The following is a 19,686-nucleotide window of genomic DNA, read 5'->3' as shown; positions in this document are numbered from 1 at the left end:
CACTGTAGGATGTTTAGGAGCATCTGTCTTCTAACCACCAGACGCCAGCAGCATCTCAGTTGTAACAACCCAAAATGTCACCACACACTGCCAAATGTCCCCTGGGGGCCAAATCCTCCCCAGCTGAGAAAGACTGATTTAGATGGTCAAAACCAACATTTTAAAAAATGAGATAGAGTAGATTCAAACCAACAAAGTAGGAAACAGTGGGTGGGGAGAAAGTACATATTTTGTCTGTTGTCTACTGGAAAAGAGAATCAACCATTTAATGGACTGAACTTCATTGAGCACCTACTGTGTGCCCGGCACTCTTGCATGCCACAAACACAGCACTGAACCAGGCAGAAAAGCCCTCATGGATGTGACACTCTTAGTGGGGCAGACAGACGATAAACAAGTAAGCAGATGACCCAGGCCACTTCCAATGCGCTTTCAGGGGCGAGATGATATCACAGAGAGTGACCAGTGTGTGGACAGTTGGGGGGCAGGTCCCTGGGAAAGGACTCTCTCAGGGGGAGGGGCATCTTAGCTGATATTTGTAGGAGGAGAAGGAAACAGTTATACAAACACCCAGGGGAGAAGCGTCTGAAGCAGAGGGCCCTGAGGTGGGAAAGAAATGGCAGATATCACGGAAAACGAAGTCTTTGAAGCTGGATTTAGTGAGCGAGAGGATCAGAAAGAGACGGGGATGGGAAGGTAGCCACTCCACACAGGCTGGTATCACTGTTGTAAAGGAGAAACAGTGATACAAACATCCGGGGAAAGAGCCTCTCAAGGGAAGGGACGGGCCAGTGCAAAGGCCCTGAGGGAGGACAAGGCATCGTGGAAGGAGCCCAGTGGAGACGAGGTCACAGAGGTGGGCGGGGCCCGCCAGGGCCTCGTGGGCCTTGGTAAGGCCGTTGGATCTCACTCCACGTTCACTGGGCGTGCAAGGAGGGTCCCGCGTGCGGCGTGATCTGATTTGCCTTTTAATAGGACTCCTCCGCTGCTCTGTGCAGCGCGCGCTGCAGGGGACACAGGCGAGGCAGGCGCGATTCTCCTCTTCACGGCTCCTCTTACCTCCTCCCCTCCCCCAGGTTCTTCGCCCCCGGGCGCGGTCCCCACGTCCCCCCTGGGTCCATGCCGGTGGCCCTGGGCTCCCCGGGCGCCCCCGCAGCCCCGCCCTGGGCCAACCAGAGCTCTGGCCGCGAGTTCGTCCTGCTGGGCTTCGCGCACGTGCCCGCGCTGCGGCCGCTGCTGGCTGCGCTCTTCCTGGCCGTGCTCCTGCTCGCGCTGCTGGGCAACGCGCTCCTCGTGCTGCTGACCGCCCTGGACCCGGCCCTGCGCGCGCCCATGTACTTCCTCCTGCGCCAGCTGGCCCTGGTGGAGATCTGCTTCTCGCTGGACATCGTGCCCCGGCTGCTGGTGACGCTGCTGCGGCCCGGGCGGGGCGTGTCACCCGCGGGCTGCGCCCTGCAGCTGCTCCTTCTGCTGTCCTGTGTCACGTCCGAGTGCTTCTTCCTGACCGCCATGGCCTGGGACCGCTACGTGGCCATCTGCAGGCCCCTGCGCTATGGCGCCATCATGAGCCCACGGCTCTGCCGCCTGCTGGCTGCCACGTGCTGGCTAGGTGGAGTCCCCGTGTCACTGGTCTTCACCATCTGGCTGTTCCACTTTCCCTTCTGTGGGCCACGTGGCATCCGCCACTTCTTATGTGACATCGCCCCTCTGCTGAGCCTGGTATGTGGGGACACCAGGGTCTTTGAGGCCAACGCATTGGCAGCCACAGTGCTGGTCATCATGGTTCCCTTCTGTCTGGTAGCGGCGTCCTACATTGGAGTCTTAGCCACTGTCCTGCAGATGCCATCAGCCACAGGGCGCCACAAGGCCCTGTCCACCTGTGCCTCCCACCTCATCGTGGTGGTTCTGTTTTATGGCACAACGGGGGTCATCCACTTGCGACCCAAGGCCAGCTACTCCCCAGAGAGCAAGCAGGTGGTGTCCCTCTCCTACACCCTGGTGACCCCCATGCTCAACCCTCTCATCTACAGCCTTCGGAACAAGGAGGTGAAGGCTGCCCTGGGGCGCGTGTGTGTTCAAAGACGAGGATCCCATATTCCATGACCTCCGCGTGATTCCATAACCATTCATCCAGCCATTTCCTGACTCTCTTACCTGGAGTGGTCTTTAGGTGCCTCACTGTGCACTAAACTGAATTCTTGCTGATTCTCCTCCTATGATTCTCTCTTTTGGAAGTGGCACCAACACTTCCTTGATGGCTGTCTTGAATCCAGCCATCATTCAGGAAGACTCAGTTTATTCAGCATGATAGTTCTGTTCCTGGTAATGGAGCATGAGCTGTATCTGTTTTTAAAAGCATGGTAATAGCACACTTCCTGTGGAAGTGGTGTTGCCAGCTTTAGCAAATATAAATGCAGGACATTCAGTTAAATTTGAATTTCAGACAAATAATAAATAACATTTGAGTATAAGTATGTCCCGTGCAACGTTTTTTGCAATTATTCTTGAGTACAAGTATGTCCTCCTTTCTCATGGCTGGGTAGTATTCCATTGTGTATCTATACCACGTCTTCTTTATATACCACACCTTCTTTATCCGTTCATCTGTTGATGGGCTAGGTTGCTTCCAAGTCTTGGCTATTGTGAATAATGATGCAATGAACACGGAAGTGCGTATATGTCTTTGATATCCTGTTTTCATTTCCTTTGGGTATATATCAAGAAGTGACATTGCTGGATCATATGGTAGTTCTATGTTTAATTTCTTGAGGAATCTCCATACTGTTTTCCAAAATGGCTGCACCAATTTACATTCTCACCAGCAGTGCACAAGGGTTGCCTTTTCTCCACATCTTCTCCAGCAGTTATGTCTTGTCTGCTTGATGATAGGCATTCTAATAGGCTGTGAGGTGATATCTCATTGTGGTTTGATTTGCATTTTCCTGATGATTAGTGATGTCAAGCAGATTTTCATGCACCTTTGGCCATTTGTATGTCTTCTTTGGAAAAATGGCTACACAGTTACAATTTTAATTGTATCTGTGTGATGACTTTGTTAATGTTTCTCATTTCCCTACTAAACTGTAAGTTAATCATGTCTAATTCTACCCATTATTTAATCCTCAACACCTGGCGCCAAGTCTGACACATAGTGTCAGACACTCATTAAATGTTTGCCGAAAGAATGAATAAAGAATGAATGATACTCAGATATGCTTCTCAGGACTTTCTCTCTTTGAGAGGCCTGTGATCTCCTTCCACAGTGTCAATAGGACGGCAAGCACTGATGTGACGCCTTAAGACAGCTGGAGTGGAAGACACCTACAGCAATGTGTGCCATCACCCACTTCCCCTTCTGCTGACTAGTGGCTCCTCCGGGTTGAGGGGGAGCCATTGCTCCTCGCTCTAGCTCTTTCAGACGGTGTTGACCCTTCCCTGGAGCTGCTGCTGTATTTTACCTCTGTGAGTGATTTTTGTTTCTGAGATTAGCATAGGACTCAAGTCAGTCCAGTCAAGATAAGTCTCAATAATTGTGCTGGTCCCACTGGGGCAAGACAGGCTCTCTTTCTGTTGTACTTGAGACTGGTTGGATGTAGCCATGGACTTGCCAAGAAGCACCTAGAAGGAGTTTATCTGGAATAAAATGCATATAAAGACACGAAGATTTATAAAATGGAGAAAGACACCGAATCCTGACATCATTATTACAGTATCTGAATTTCTTTGTGCCATATTACCCTGGATGTTCAGTTCGTGAGTCAATAAATTCCAATTTTTGATCTTAATCAATTTTGAGTTTGATTTTTTTGCTTGCAACTGAAGGAGGCAAGATATCAAATAAGCTATCCCAGTCCTGAATTCAGTGCATGCCTGACTCATCCTCCTCCCTACCCCTTACAGTAGCCTCAACTCATGGCCTGTTTTCAGCTGGGCACAGCTAGAGTTTGGGGTTGGTGTTCATCCTTCAGATCCATGTCATGATACTGAAAGTCATGCTCACTCTACTTCACATTTCTCTCGGAATAACTTCCTTCCTTCTTTCCTTTCTGCAAGTGCTATGTAGTAGTCCCAATGCTGCATGCCTTGGATGAAATGAATAAGACCATATCCTCTCTTCAAGGATCTTATAGTGTAGTACTAACTTATCTGATGCTTCTCTAATAAGTGTTTTTTTTTTCTTTTTGGTGAGGAAGATCATCCCTGAGCTAACATCCATGCCAATCCTCCTCTTTTTGTTGAGGAAGATAGGCCCTGGGCTAACATCTAATAAGTATTTATTAATAATATTCTCCTCTCTCCTTCAATATTGATAGGAGGGTACATCAGAACAAATTTTTAGGGAGCAACTTGGTAGTATCTCTTGACATTTATATTTTATATTTCTTTTGATCCCAAAATGCCACATCTAGAAATTTACCTTGCAACTACACTTGTACCAATACATAGAGATATTTGTACATGAATTTTCATTTTAGAATTGTCTAGAATGGCAAAAAAATGTGGGCAAGCCTAAATTTATACCATTGGGATTGGTAAAACAAATTGTGGTGCCTAATATACAATGGAATACTATATAACTGTTAAAAATTATGAGGGCCACCTATATATATTGATATAGAAAGATGAACCATGATATAGGGTTGAAGAAAAAAGTTATAAAAGAGTATGCATAGCATGATCCCGTTTGTGAAAAACAAAAACATGTCTATATCTATCTATCTATATCTATATTTATATATATATTTGAGTATAGAAAAATTTCTGGAAAGATATGCAACAACTGTTTCCTATATTACCTATGAATACCTGATTTGAAATTGGAAAGGGAGTATTTACTTCCGTAAGATTCAAACTTCTTATACAAAGCAAATATTTGTTTCATAATTTAAACAATTATAAACTTCCTCCAAGAATGTTGACACTTCTTTAATCTTTTTATATTGGTAGAAAATCCACGCCAAGCCCTCAACTAATAAAGCATGATGATGCCAACTAAATTTAACACAAAAGATATAGTTATAGGGGAAATATTTCCCCACAACTAGTATCTGACATTATCGGGATTTTAACCTGAGTCTCTCTGCAAAACCTTAAGGACTCAAAGCCTTAAGACCCTGACTCTTGTGCTTACCTGACTTAGATGTGGTTTGCCCTAAGAATACCCATTTTATTCACCCAAATTGCTGAGCTGAGCTTCTTTGAATAGAAACAGGCACCATAATTCCCCTCATCAGAACTTGTCAGGTGTTGGAAGCCACTCTCATGTCCATGAGCTCTAACTAGGTCTGGGTCCAGCCCTATAGGCCCCTGATCTAAAGACATCCAACTAGCCCCAGGCAGCATTGAACAAAAGGTGGTTGGGATCACAAAAGACTTGAAAGTGAGGTCTCAAAGAGATATTTGTACACCCATGTTCACAGCAGCATTATTCACAATAGCTAAGAGATGGGCTCACGTGCCTATTGACGGATGAACAGATAAACAAAATGTGATGTATACACACAATGGAATATTAGTCAGCCTTGAAAAGGAAAGGAATTCTGACATATGCCACAATGTTGGTGAACCTTGATGACATTATGCTAAGCGAAATAAGCCAGACACAAAAGGGCAAATCCTGTGTGATTCCACTTATATGAGGTACTTAGAGTCATCAAAATTATAGAGATGGAAAATAGAACAGTAGTTTCCAGGGGAAGGAAGAATGGGGAGTCAGTGTTTAGTGGATACAGAATTTCCATTTTGCAAGATGACAAGAGTTCTGGAGATGGATGGCAGTGATGGTTGCACAACAATGTGAATGCACTTAATGTCACTGAACTGTACACTTATAAACATGGCTAAAATGGTGAATTTTATAAATGTATTTTACCAATTAAAAAATCCATAAAGAAAAAAAGAGGGGGTTGGGATCAGTGATAAAGGAGGCTGGTGATAGCTTTTCCAAATAATTCAACCTCAAAGGATGAATCATATTTCTACAGGAGAAAGGGGGACAGGGGAAGGGATCCCAGGCAGAGGGATCAGAATAAGCCAAGATGGGGAAGTATGAAAGGGAACTAGGTGCTCCAGGCATGGGGAGGAGTCGGAGACAGTGGAGAATCATGGAAAACGAGGCAGGAAAACTTGCTTGGGTACACATAATGTAGGGCCTGAAATATCATGCTAAGAAATTTTTAGTTCATACAGAAGACAAAGAAGAGAGGGCTTTAAAAGTATCTTGCATATGACCTAATAAGTGTTTGCTCTAAGTATGGAGTCTTTCTTGACTTGTGCTGAGTGGAAATAATCTTAGAAGTCTTCCTGAACCTTCAATTCAGTTACCACGTTCTCCTGAAAGTCTCCATACTGTAAGTTCCCATACTAAACTAGTCTCCTCTCTGCTTCCCCAATTTCTGGCCCTCATGTAGTTCCATATCTGCCTTTACCACAGATCTTGGAAGCAGAAGGGAAGTCTGATTTATTTTTGTGTTCCTAGCATGCAGAACACATTCTAGCATACCGTAGGTTATCAATGAACACTTACTGACATGGCCTAAAGATGGATTCCTAATTAGGGATGCCTTTACCCTCTTCCCTCAAGCCCAGTGGAGACTCAGAAAAAAATCTTTCCCATCTGTTCTCTAATTCCACAGAGATTAGGGGAGGGAGGTCTCAGAGATCCACAGGTTTGGTTTAAGCTGGCTTCCTCTGCTTGCCTACTGGCTGTGAGAATGGAGGCAACTTGGCAGTGCCCATACAACACACAGTTCAGATTATGCAGTGGGTAAAGGTGTGAGATCTGGTGAGAACTCCAGCTCAGGACCAAGGACAGCTCCTTCCAGCCTGCCATGAATTCAAGGAGATATCCTTGTTTTCTGGCTACTGAACCCCCTGGCTCCATTCCTGAAGATTCTGTCCCAATCTGTGGATTCTCAGGCCATATGGCCACTGAGCAGAGACCCTAAAGAAAGAAGAAGACTAACGCTATCCATTCTGATAGACCCATCTCACTTGAGCTATTCAGGTAAGGAGACTAGCACATTTGAGGGGCAAAGGGAAGGGAATATCAAGATGAGAAGAAAAGAAATGGTATGTATAGCACATCTATTCTATGTCAGGTGCTTTGCTGAATGCTTTCCTTGCATTATCTCTATTAATCCTCTCAATAATCCTATGATGTGGTTGTAAATACAATTCCTGTTTTACAGATGGAGAAACTGAAGGTCAGCAAGAGCAAGTAAAAATGCTCAATTTCATAGACGTAAGCAGGAGAGGATTTAGAGTTAAAGTCCAGGTCCACGTGGTTCTACAGCCTGAATTCTTTCTACCATACCAAGATGCCTATCAGGGATTACTGAAAAGGAGTAGCTGGGTTGGGAGCTGAAAACCTGGGCTGAAGTTCCCAGCTAGCTGAGTGAATTTGGTCAAAGTGTGGTCACGTCTTTGTGTCTTTGCTAGTGTGGTTCTTTCTTCCAGGATTGCCCATCACTCTGCCCATTTTCTAACTTTCAGATTTCTGCTAATCCTTCAAGGCTCAGTTAAAATGTCGGATCCTACATGAGGTCTTCCCAGTCCTTCCTTGTAGAAGTAAATACTCCTTCATCAAACCTCTGCCCTGCCTTGTTGTTCCTATGACTGCCTCCTCTGCTGGAACCAATTAGATTAATACACCAGCACTGAAATCCAATTTGGAGGTGAGGCCAAAGGACAGCTTCACTGTACAGATTCAAACATATGCAACATCTTTCACACAGAGAGGCATCAAACTATAGAAGAATGATCACTGGCTTTAGAATCAAATAGATCCAAGTTCCACTCCTGGACTAGCCACTAACTATCTATGTGACCTGGGTCAAGTTTCTTCACCTCTCTAAGCTTTAGTTCCTCTTCCACAAAATGCAGAGCCTAAAACTTCACTCAAAGAGTGGTTACAGCCTGGATTAGTGAAATAATGTATAGATCATAAAAATGATACCTATATTTAGTTGGTGTACTATTTAATAATAATGGATAACATTTATTGTTTATCACGTGTGAGAAACTTGGCACAGGGCAACCCTACAAGTACTAAAACAATCCCCAAATTGCATATAAGGAAACTGAAGTTCTGTGAGGACATATAACTTGTCTGAAGTCTCACAGCTATTAAGTGGAAGATCTAATATTCAGAGCCAGGTCTATCTGATGGTTAGTTAATAATGGAGATATTATATAATTTGAGATGAAGATAATCCCACCTATCTTTTTTTCAGAAAAGGCCATTGAGGGTCAGACAGGTAAAGTAACTTGCCCAAGATTAGCCAATAAGAAAGAATCAGATAGAAAACTCCTCTGGGTGGTCCACATCTTGTTCATCTCCATATCCCCACTGTGCCTAGCACAGTGGACAGTGCATTGTTGTTGCTTGATAAATGTTTATTGGATGAAACAAAAATCCCAGTCACTGTACACTCTGATTTTGGGCTGAAGAATTCCAAAGTGACTTTTAAAGTTAAATTTATTGGGTCTCATATGAGATAAGCAAAAAACACCTCTTGGCATCTAAGGTGACTGGCTGTGAGGTTTGACTCATGGGAAACTTCATAGCAGAAGTCTGGTGCAGGGGCAAAGAGAAGAATTATTAACCGAAGTAGGAGCAGAGACAAAGTGGATCATGGAAAAGAAAATTCCAATGAGGGGAGGGAAACAGAAAGGGAAGAGGATAGTTGAGGAAGTCTTGTGTGGAACCATGGGAAGCTCCACCATGCAGTGCTACAGCTGCGTGGCTAGAGTCATGTTCAGGACCACGGACAGCTGCCTCGGGCGGGAAAACCCTCTCAGGGTGGATGTGAGGTGCTTGTTTCAGTACTGGGGACAGCTCCAACCACTACTGGACTGAAGAGAACAGACTTCAGTTGAGCATTAAATGTATTAACCTCAGTGTCTTGTTTAATCTTCTCCGAGGTTACATGTGTAACCCAGGGAATTGAGACTCAGAGCAGTGAAGTAACCAGATAGATATGGCTCCAAAATGCAGATCTTCATCTGTAAACCCAACTAAATAGAGTACCAGCTCCGTAATTTGCTGAGGGACCTTGAGCAACGCCCTCCACTTTCTAAGCCTCTGATTCTTCATTGGTAAAATGGGGCTAAGAAAGACTACTCCAAAGGGTCACTGGAATTATGAAATAGGATCCTACCCATAGCGTCTTTGTCCAGGATCTCAAGCTGATGTAGCTATAGCCACTTCACATCTGATATTTTGGGAAACTCAGATCCATTCTAACTATGTAATCATAACATCAACCACAACCCTTGCATCTGTGTAGGTATTTTCAGTTTCCTCCTATAGAAAATGAAGATGTCAAACTTAATGCCTTCAAATGGCTCTTCCAGCCCTAACATTCCCTTTCTAGAGTGGAAGAGTAATTTTCTTTTCCTCTTTGGCCAACATGTTTCAAAAAAATGAAATGAAAATTTCACCCCAAACCCCAAAAGATAAAGGAGAAAATAACCAGTTAAGGAGCCAGCCACTCCTGGGAAGTTGAATCTGTATTCTACTACACATTGAGAGGCCTTGTGGAAAATATTTAACTCTTTGACTCTTAGTTTCTACATCTGTAAAATGGGAACATCGATGCTTACTTCTCAGTGTTGTGATGGGGACATGATATGAATGAAAATCACCTGATGCAATATTTGGAATTTGGTAAATGCTGGTAAATGAGAATTACTGTTATTGCCAGTCTTCACTCTGGTACTCAGGATCCCAGAATTTATTTATGAGCCAACTGGGGCTCGGAAAGATTAAGTGACTTGCTTAAAGACCTCTTAGGGAGGAAGTGGCATGTTCAGGATTCAAAGATATGTCTGTTTTATTCCAAAGAAGATTCCTGTAAAAAGCAGAAGGATTAGAGTAAGCGTCATCTGTGCTGTGCAGCTGGGATAGACGTAGCTGCTAGGCTGTATCCACGAAGGCTTTGTGAAAGCAAGGAGAATTAAGGCAACTCTCAAACAGGCCAAGGGTGTGTCTCATAAACAACACAATCTCACGCAAGGCACTGATGGGTAGTAAAATCAGATAGGACTGACTTGAAAAATCCCAGTGTTCTCACTTTGTACTTGTAGCCTTTTGGAAACTCAGTTTTTTCATCTTTAACAATAAGGAAAATGACACCTACTTTGCAGGGTATTGAAAAATGAATGAAATCATTTGTTAAAGGTCCCAGCCTGGACATAGGTATATGCAATAAATGTTATCTCCATCTTTATAATAAGAGAGTTTTTTTTTTCCCAGAGGGAGGGGAGGAGATATAGTTCTCTCCAGAAGAAATCGAGAATCCAGCTTCCATTTGTTTTTCTAGAAAATTACCATAGCTGAATCTCTTCTCTAATAAATGGTGGTAAATTTTATCAACAAATGTCATCAAATCAATAGAAGAATTTCAGAATAGGGAGATAAGGATTGTTCTCTACTCCAAGGTATCAAGGAGAACTACTGAAGTCCACTGTAGTGTTGTTTTTTTAAATACCACCAAAAAATGACTGATGCAATTTTGTCAAAGGTAATAACTCACTTGTACAGAACTCTCTTTTTATTTTTTTTTGGTTGTTTTTTTGTGTGTGTGAGGAAGATCAGCCCTGAGCTAACATCCACGCCAATCCTCCTCTTTTTGCTGAGGAAGACTGGCCCTGGGCTAACATCCATGCCTATCTTCCTCCACTTTATATGGGATGCCACCACAGCATGGCCTGACAAGCAGTGTGTTGGTGAACACCTGGGATGCGAACCTGGGCTGCCAGCAGCGGAGTGCGCACACTCAACTGCTACGCCACGGGGCTGGCCCCTAGAATTTTCCTTTTAAATTTCTTATGTAATCTCCACAGCATCTCATGGGAACCAATATCATTCTCCCCATTTCACAGAGGAAAAAAAAACTAAGACTTGCATAAATCAAGCAGTGTGCTAAAGATTGTAACATGTAGATAAGGTAGGATTTCTGACCCCAAGGTGAGTGTCCTTCCAACCACGTATTATTGACCCCCTTCCAAATTGACAACTGTCAGAGATCGAAGAGAAGGTCACCTAGGAAGAGTCCCAATGCTCCCAGCCAACATCCCCTATGGTTTATTGTTTCACCTACTGAGAAGTGTGATGCTTGGAAATCTAACTTTCATCCACCACGCCTTGAATAAACATGTATTGAGTACCTATAACTTACCAGGCAATGTGCCCCTTTGCTAGGTACTGAGGAGAGAGTTCTGAGTGAGACAGACCCCCTCAGGAGGTGCACAATCCAGTTGGAGAGACATTGAATAACTGAACAAACACACAAGAAATTTAAAATAATAACAATCTCTCTGAAAGGAAGTAGTGGGATACAGCAATAGAAAATAATGACACAGGATTTGACAGAGGATTTCCAAGGAAGGTTGATATGAGGATAAGACATTGAAAACTTATTGAAGGCCATGATAAGGAACATGATGTTTATTCTAAGAATAATGGGGAATCTGCCAAGAGTTTTAAGCAGAGGAGTGACCCTATATTATCTATGATTTTGAAAGACCCCACTAGCTGCTATGTGAAGAAAGATGGACTGTAGAGGGCAAGGATGGAAGCAGAGAAACCAGGCAAGAGGTTATGTCATTTACTCAAGTGAGATAATGGCTTGGATCTAGGGTAAGGCAAGGTGTAGAAAGATATATTTGCAAAATATTTTGTAGATGCATTTTGTTCTTGGATGGAGAGGTCACTAGAGCTGGGCAACATGACCAGAGTTCAGGAGTTTGTCTTGCTGGGCTTGTCCACAAGGCCAGACATAAGGGATGTCCTGTTTGCCGTCTTCCTGACTTTCTACCTGCTGACCCTCCTGGAGAACACGCTCATCATCTACCTCATCTGCAGTCACAGTGAGCTCCACAAGCCCATGTACTTCTTCCTGGGCAACCTGAGCTGCCTGGAGATGTGCTACGTGTCAGTGACCATGCCCAGCTTGCTCATGGGGCTGTGGACTGGACCCTGCCATGTGCCCTTCACAGCCTGCATGACCCAACTCTTCTTATTCATCTCCCTCATCTGCACGGAGTGCACCCTCCTGGCCTCCATGGCCTATGACCGCTATGTGGCCATATGTCGCCCACTCCACTACCCACTGCTCATGAGGCCCCAGGTTTGCCTGGGCTTGGCCATGACTTCGTGGCTTGGTGGGCTGCTGGTCTCAGTGGTCAAAACAGCATGCATTTCCAGCCTGTCCTACTGTGGCCCCAATGTCCTCAATCACTTCTTCTGTGATGTCTCCCCTCTGCTCAACTTGTCCTGCACCCACGTGGCCCTGACAGAGCTGGTGGACTTCATCTCTGCCATCGTCATCCTCTGGGGTTCCCTCCTCGTGGCCATAGCCTCCTATGTGGCCATTGGTAGGGCTGTGCTCCACATGCCATCAGCCACTGCCCGCTACAAAGCCTTCTCTACTTGTGCCTCCCACCTGGTAGTGGTGGGCATCTTCTACTCAGCCACTCTATTCATCTATGCCCGTCCCAACCGCGTAGAAGCCATGGATTTCAACAAGGTATTGTCTGTCATCTACACAGTGGTCACGCCCACGTGCAATCCTGTCATCTACTGCCTGCGGAACAAGGAGGTCCAGGCAGCTTTCCAAAGAACTCTACACTGGTCCTGAAGCTGATCAGCTGACCAGGGCATGGGGGAGACCTCAAGTTATCAATACTTTACAGTTTTATTGAGACGCACCCCTTCAAAAATGTGCAATTCAGTGGTTTTTTAGTATATTCACAAAGTTGCGCAACCATCATCACTATCTAATTCCAGAACATTTTCATCACAACCAAAAGAAACCCATACATATTAGAAGTCACTCCAAATCCCCCACCCCCTAGCCCTAAGAAACCAATAATCTTTCTGTCTCAATGGATTTATCTGTTTTGGACAGTTCACATAAATGGAATCATATAATAAGTGGCATTTTGTGTGGCTTCTTTCACTTAGTATAATATTTTTGAGGTTCATACATGTTGTAATTTGTATCAGTACTTCATTCCTTTTTATGGCTGAATAATATTCCATTGTATAGATATACCATGTGTTGTTTTTTTTTCTGTCCCTATGTGTTTGTTTATTGTTGTTATTATCTATTACTTAATGAAGGAAATCATACGGTATTTGACCTTCTCCCTCTGACTTATTTCACTTTGCATTATACGCTCAATGTCCATCCATGTTGTCACAAATGGCTAGATTTCATTGTTTGTTATGGCTGAGTAGTATTCCATTGTGTGTATATACCACAGCTTCTTTATCCATTCGTCCCTTGATGGGCACTTAGGTTGCTTCCAAGTCTTGGCTATTGTGAATAACGCTGCAATGAACACAGGGGTGCATGTACCTTTACAAATTGGTGTTTTCAAGTTCTTTGGATAAATACCCAGCAGTGGAATAGCTGGATCATATGGTAGTTCTATCCTTGATTTTTTGAGGAATCTCCATACTGTTTTCCATAGTGGCTGCACCAGTTTGCACTCCCACCAGCAGTGTATGAGAGTTCCCTTCTCTCCACATCCTCTCCAACGCATGTTGTTTCCTGTCTTGTTAATTATAGCCATTCTGATGGGTGTCAGGTGATATCTCATTGTAGTTTTGATTTGCATTTCCCTGATAGTTAGTGATTTTGAACATCTTTTCATGTGTCTGTTGGCCATCTGTATATCTTCTTTGGAGAAATGTCTGTTCAGGTCTTTTGCCCATTTTTTAATTGGGTTGGTAGTTTTTTTGTTGTTGAGATGCATGAGCTCTTTGTATATTTTGGAGATTAAGCCCTTATCAGAAGTATGGTTTGCAAATATCTTCTCCTAATTGTTAGGTTGTCTTTTTGTTTTGTTGATGGTTTCCTTTGCTGTGCAGAAGCTTTTTAGTTTGCTGTAGTCCCATTGGTTTATTTCTTCTGTTGTTTCTCTTGCCCGGTCAGACGTGGTGTTTGAAAAGACGTTGCTAAGACTGATGTCGAAGAGCGTACTGCCTATGTTTTCTTCTAGAAGTTTCACAGTTTCAGGTCTTATATTCAAGTCTTTAATCCATTTGGAGTTAATTTTTGTGTATGGTGTAATGTAAGGGTCTACTTTCATTTTTTTGCACGTGGCTATCCAGTTTTCCCAACACCATTTGTTGAAGAGACTTTCTTTTCCCCGTTGTATGTTCTTGGCTCCTTTGTCAAAGATTAGCTGTCCATAGATGTGTGGGTTTATTTCTGGGCTTTCGATTCTATTCCATTGATCTGTGTGTCCGTTTTTGTGCCAGTACCACGCTGTTTTGGTTACTATAGCTTTGTAGTATATTTTGAAATCAGGGAGTGTGATACCTCCAGCTTTGTTCTTTTTTCTCAGGATTCCTTTAGCTATTCGGGGTCTTTTTTTGTTTCATATAAATTTTAGGATTCTTTGTTCTATTTCTGTGAAAAATGTTGTTGGAACTTTGATAGGGATTGCATTGAATCTATAGATTGCTTTAGGAAGTATGGACATCTTAACTATGTTAATTTTTCCAATCCAAGAGCATGGAATATCTTTCCATTTCTTTGTGTCTTCTTCAATTTCTTTCAGAAATGTTTTATAGTTTTCGGTGTACAGATCTTTCACCTCTTTGGTTAAGTTTATTCCTAGGTATTTTATTCTTTTTGTTGCAATTGTAAATGGGATGGTATTCTTGATTTCTCTTTCTGCTACTTCGTTGTTAGTGTACAGAAATGCAACTGATTTTTGTATGTTGATTTTGTATCCTGCAACTTTACCATATTCGTTTATTACTTCTAAAAGTTTTCTGGTGGATTCTTTAGGGTTTTCTATATGTAAAATCATGTCATCTGCAAATAGTGACAGTTTCACTTCTTCCTTTCCAATTTGGATCCCTTTTATTTCTTTCTCTTGCCTGATTGCTCTGGCTAGGACTTCCAGTACTGTGTTAAATAGGAGTGGTGACAGTGGGCATCCTTGTCTGGTTCTTGTTCTTAAAGGGATAGCTTTCATTTTTTCACCGTTGAGGATGATATTAGCTGTGGGTTTGTCATATATTATACCATGTATTGTTTATCCACTCATCAATTGTTGGATATCTTAATTGTTTACACGTTTTAGCTAGTAAGAATAATGCTGCTGCAAACATTTGTATACAACTTTTTGTGTAGATACATGTTTTCATTTTTCTTGGGTATATGCCTCGGAGTGGGATTGCTGGGTCATATGGCAACTCTGTATTTAACTTTTTAAAGAACTGTCAAACTATTTCCCAAAACATTCAATACCCTGTTTTTAAAATATATGTATGTCAGTGTAGGGAAGGCAGTTATAAATGCCAATTTATAGATGAGATAATGCAAATGACCAATGAATCTAAGAAATATCCTTGGTACTCAGGAGAAATGCTAAGTATGATAAGTTATACCATCGCTCTATCAGATCAGGAAAAATTCAAATGATTGTTGACACCTAGAGCTGAGGTAGCTTTGGGAAAGTGGGCACTCTCTCTCGTAGATTGTTGGTGGTAGCATAAATTGTTAGGGCCTTCTTGCAGAGCAACCTGGTATCATCTATCATCTATTGCCTACACTTTGAACCAGCACCTCCACTTTTGCAAATATCTCATAGAAAAATTAAAGCACTGGTTTATAAAAATATGTGTATAAGGATATTTATTGCAGCATTGTTTTAAGTGGCCCCAACTAGAAAGAGTGAATATTGATCAATAAGATAATGACCGAATAGGTTATGTTGCCTCCGTATTGCGAAATCTTATGAAGCTGTTTTTAAAAAAAGAATTAGTTATATCTCTCTATATTGACATGGAAGCTTGATGTATTTGTAAGTGAAAGGTAAAATTTTAGAGTAAAATTTAAATAAATGCTTAAATCTTAAAAATTTAGAGACAAAAATTCTAGATATGTCTACATATGTTTGCATAGATTTATTTGAGGAGGCACACCCAAAAATTCAAGAATGAAAACATTTTTTTGCTAATTTCAGTAATAATAAAAATTATTAACTGAAATTGGTACAGTGTCTCTGGAGGGCAATTTGGCAATATGCACAAAAATCCTGAATGTGCATGGCCTTTGACAGCATACCATTTTAAAATATTTTTGCAGGAAAATAACTTAGGATCCTTAAAACAATGTAATTGCAAGGATGTTCATAGCATTTTGTGCTTTTAACGGAGAACTATTGGGAGAAAACTCCATTCAACAATAGGGACAGAAGTAGTCACAATAACTGCAGTATAGCCACCAGAGGGATTCCCAAGGTGTCATGAAAAATAACTTTCATAAGTACATTTACTGCCTTGAATGATGTCAATTATATACTGTGATGTGGAAAATTCAAGTTATAAAACAACATATACAGTGTAATTACGTTTTAATTTTTAAGTGCAATGTGTGAGTATATGTGTATAGGAAAACATTTGAAAATCAATACTATTAAATGTTAATGGTGATTGCCATTGTGTGGAAGGCCCTGGGTTGCGCTTTGCTTTCATTTTAACTTTGTTGTATTTTGTCAATTTTTTTTGCAGTAAGCATGTATTGCTTCTGTAATAAAAATGTATTTCTCAACATTAAAAAATCACTTTAGTCTCTGTCTTTTGTCCATAAGATAGAGCTGAACCTCCTTGACTAGGAATTCAAGATCCGAAATGCTGCTTCAGTTCCAGCCACACTAGACCCACGTTACCTAGACATGTACACCTCGGTGCCTTTGCACATGCTGTTCCATCAGCTAGGAATGCGGTGATCTTCCTTGTCCTCCCTTTGAATGCAGACACCCTCAAGGCCCAGCTTCTGGTTTCCTCCTTTATGGAGCTTTCCCTAATTGCCCCAATTCCCATGCACAGTGCAGGGCTTCTTCTGTTCTTCTGTGGCTCTCATTCACAGAAGGTGAAAATACAGACCAGAGTGAGAACGCTACAGAAGCACGGACCTCATCGTCTTGCTGAACATCAGTGAAGAACATTAAAGACTATCTCAATGTCTATAGCATGAAGGTAAATGGTAATTCTGTGTCAAGTGTATACGAATTTAAAATTAATCAATATTGGCAAATTATTTTCCAAAAACACTGCTTCAAACTGCATTCTCACAGCAGTTTAAGAGAACGCCTTTCCCCCACATCCAACCAAACCTGGGTTTTCTCAAATGATTTCCTTTTATTTTTTTTCAATTTGATATGTGCAAGTGCATCTTATTACTTTGATTTTCATTTCTTTAGTAGTGGTGGAGGTTGAACATCATTCCATAGGTTTATTGGCCATTTCTATCATCTTTTTTCGATGAGCAATGGGTTATGTGTCTTTGTGGAAATAGTTCAGAATGGGTATCTTTGTAGCTTAACTTTTGCCCATATCTTTCATTTTTTTCTTCAGGATAAATTCCCAAAGTGGAATTGATGAGTGCAAGGCTCTCAGATTCTCAAGGCTTTTTGTGTTTATTAACAAATTGCCTTTCTAAATTGTACCAATGTGTACTCTCACAAATGACACCAGAACGTGCTTGTCTCCCTTGAGGCATTGTCAAGGTAAACTTTTATTATTTAATATAAAAATTAAAAATATGGTAGTCTGATGAGCAAGTCATTCCACAGAAAGTCATTCTTTGAATTTCTATTTTCTCTTCTGTTTATTTATTCAATTATAATTGGTAAAAGGTAATATAAGCTTATTGAAAATTATTCAAATATATAAAACAGAAAATATGGTTCCCCTATGGTTTCATGCCTAAAAAGACAGCTAATAACTGTTTGACATATATCCTCTCAGATTCCTTTCTAAGTATATATTAACATAAATAACTATTGCAATTAGTATGCTTCCCATTAGTGTTCTTCAAAACATTGACATACTCATATACTGCTTCTTTCATTTTTAACTCAACAATATACCATCTCCCCACAACAGTATCTACAGGTCTAGTTTAATCTCCTTAATGGATGCACGTTATTTCATAGTACGGATACAACATAACATATTTAAATAAAATCCTGTTGGTGGGTATTTGAATTATTTCCAATAAAATAACGTTTATTCCAAATTTCACAATTTTGCAGTAAACATTCTTGTACATATATTTAGTATTATATATACATAATATTTTTCAGGTGGCAAGGAGTACATTTCTGTCTTCTGATTAAATTTGCGTTTCTTGGATTACTAGAGTGTGCATCTTTTTGTAGGGTATCAACCACTTATATTTTTCCTTCAATAACCTTCTTGTTCATGACCGTTTTCTTCCTATTCTTCTCTTGGGGTATTCATATTTTTCTCATTTATTCTCAAAAGTCTTTAAACACTATGTTGCAAATCCTTTCCTCTAGATTCCTATTTGCCCTGGAAACTTGTGTATGTGTTTTTGGCCATGAAAGTTTTAAAATCAGGAGCAGGAAATAGTTCTCGCTGAAGAGACTCACCGCAAGTGCAGGGTTTTCCGCAGCACTGCGTGGACCTCCTTGTTCCGCAGGCAGTAGATGATAGGGCTGCACGTGGGCGTGGCCACCGTGTAGACGACTGACAGCATCTTGTTGAGGTCTGTGGATTCGACGCGGCTGGGTCGGGAATACGTGAAAAGGACCACCGAGTAGAAAATGCCCATCACAATCAGGTGGGAGGCGCAGGTGGAGAGGGCTTTGCAACGGGCAGCAGCTGAAGGCATGTGGAGCACAGCCTTCCCAATGGCCGCATAGGAGGCTAGAGCAATCAGTAATGACCCACAGAAGATGAAGATGGTGGAGATGAAGTCCACCAGCTCTGTCAGGGCCACGTGGGTGCAGGACAGGTTGAGCAGAGGGGAAACATCACAGAAGAAGTGATTGAGGACATTGGGGCCACAGTAGGACAGGCTGGCAATGCATGATGTCTTAACCACTGAGACCAGCAGCCCACCAAGCCATGAGGACACGGCCAAGCCCAGGCAGACCTGGGGCCTCATGAAGAGCAGGTAGTGGAGTGGATGACAGATGGCCACATAGCGGTCATAAGACATGGAAGCCAGGAGGGTGCACTTGGTACAAATGAGAGATACGAATAAAAAAAGCTGAATTATGCAGGCTGTGAAGGACACATGGCGTAGACTGGACCTCAGCCCCACGAGCAGGCTGGGCATGGTCACTGACACGTAGCACATCTCTAGGCCGCTCAGGTTGTCCAGGAAGAAGTACATGGGCTTGTGGAGCTCACTGTGACTGCAGATGAGGTAGATGATGAGCATGTTCTCCAGGAGGATCAGCAGGTAGAGGGTCATAAAGATGACAAATAGGCCAATCCTTACATCTTGCCTGGCAGACAAACCCAGTAGGATAAACTCTTGGACTCTGGACATATTGGCCAATTCCAGAGACCTCTCCATCTAAGTGAAGAAAGAAATAGAGACCGTTTGTAGAGACCGTGGCCATAGGGTTAGGGGTTCTATGGCGAATATGACTTTGCCATGATGGCTGTTGTCAGGAGGACCAGTGAGGAGCAATTGAGAAATTGCAAGACCAGAAATGGGAAACTTACACTGGACTTACTAAATCTGTGATCATTGGCAAGACACTCAATCTTTATGAACCTCAGTTATCTTATCTGTAAAATGGAGGTGAAATCTAACCCCATGAAGTTCTTGGTCCTTATGGATACCGAACTTGGCAATAGACGAGAAGGTGCTTCATAAAGTGAGGCATGACTGTTAT

At 42.2% G+C, this 19,686-nt stretch overlaps 3 protein-coding genes across 3 annotated transcripts; 2 read left to right on the top strand and 1 right to left on the bottom strand.

The window, feature by feature from the left end:
- The first annotated feature begins 616 nt into the window (after positions 1–616).
- On the top strand, positions 617–2,103 carry LOC101401089 (olfactory receptor 10A7-like). Its single transcript, XM_004439223.3, has 2 exons — positions 617–696; positions 1,077–2,103. Exons 1-2 carry the CDS (start codon positions 617–619, stop codon positions 2,101–2,103), a joined length of 1,107 nt encoding a protein of 368 aa, XP_004439280.3.
- Positions 2,104–11,705: 9,602 nt separating this feature from the next.
- On the top strand, positions 11,706–12,644 carry LOC147912700 (olfactory receptor 6Z7). The gene has a single exon (XM_087421067.1). The coding sequence runs from the start codon at positions 11,706–11,708 to the stop codon at positions 12,642–12,644; it is 939 nt and encodes a 312-aa protein (XP_087277193.1).
- Positions 12,645–18,389: 5,745 nt separating this feature from the next.
- On the bottom strand, positions 18,390–19,361 carry LOC101401620 (olfactory receptor 6Z7-like). Its single transcript, XM_004439225.2, is given in 1 exon segment — positions 18,390–19,361. A coding segment is annotated over 1 exon segment (972 nt).
- Between the last annotated feature and the right edge of the window lie 325 nt (positions 19,362–19,686).

This window comes from Ceratotherium simum, chromosome 33, assembly GCF_057802395.1.
Source record: "Ceratotherium simum simum isolate JZ-2026a chromosome 33, ASM5780239v1, whole genome shotgun sequence".
NCBI classification, from domain to species: Eukaryota; Metazoa; Chordata; class Mammalia; order Perissodactyla; family Rhinocerotidae; genus Ceratotherium; species Ceratotherium simum.
The sequence above is the reverse complement of the archived record's forward strand: the minus strand, read 5'-3'. Positions and strand labels throughout refer to the sequence as shown.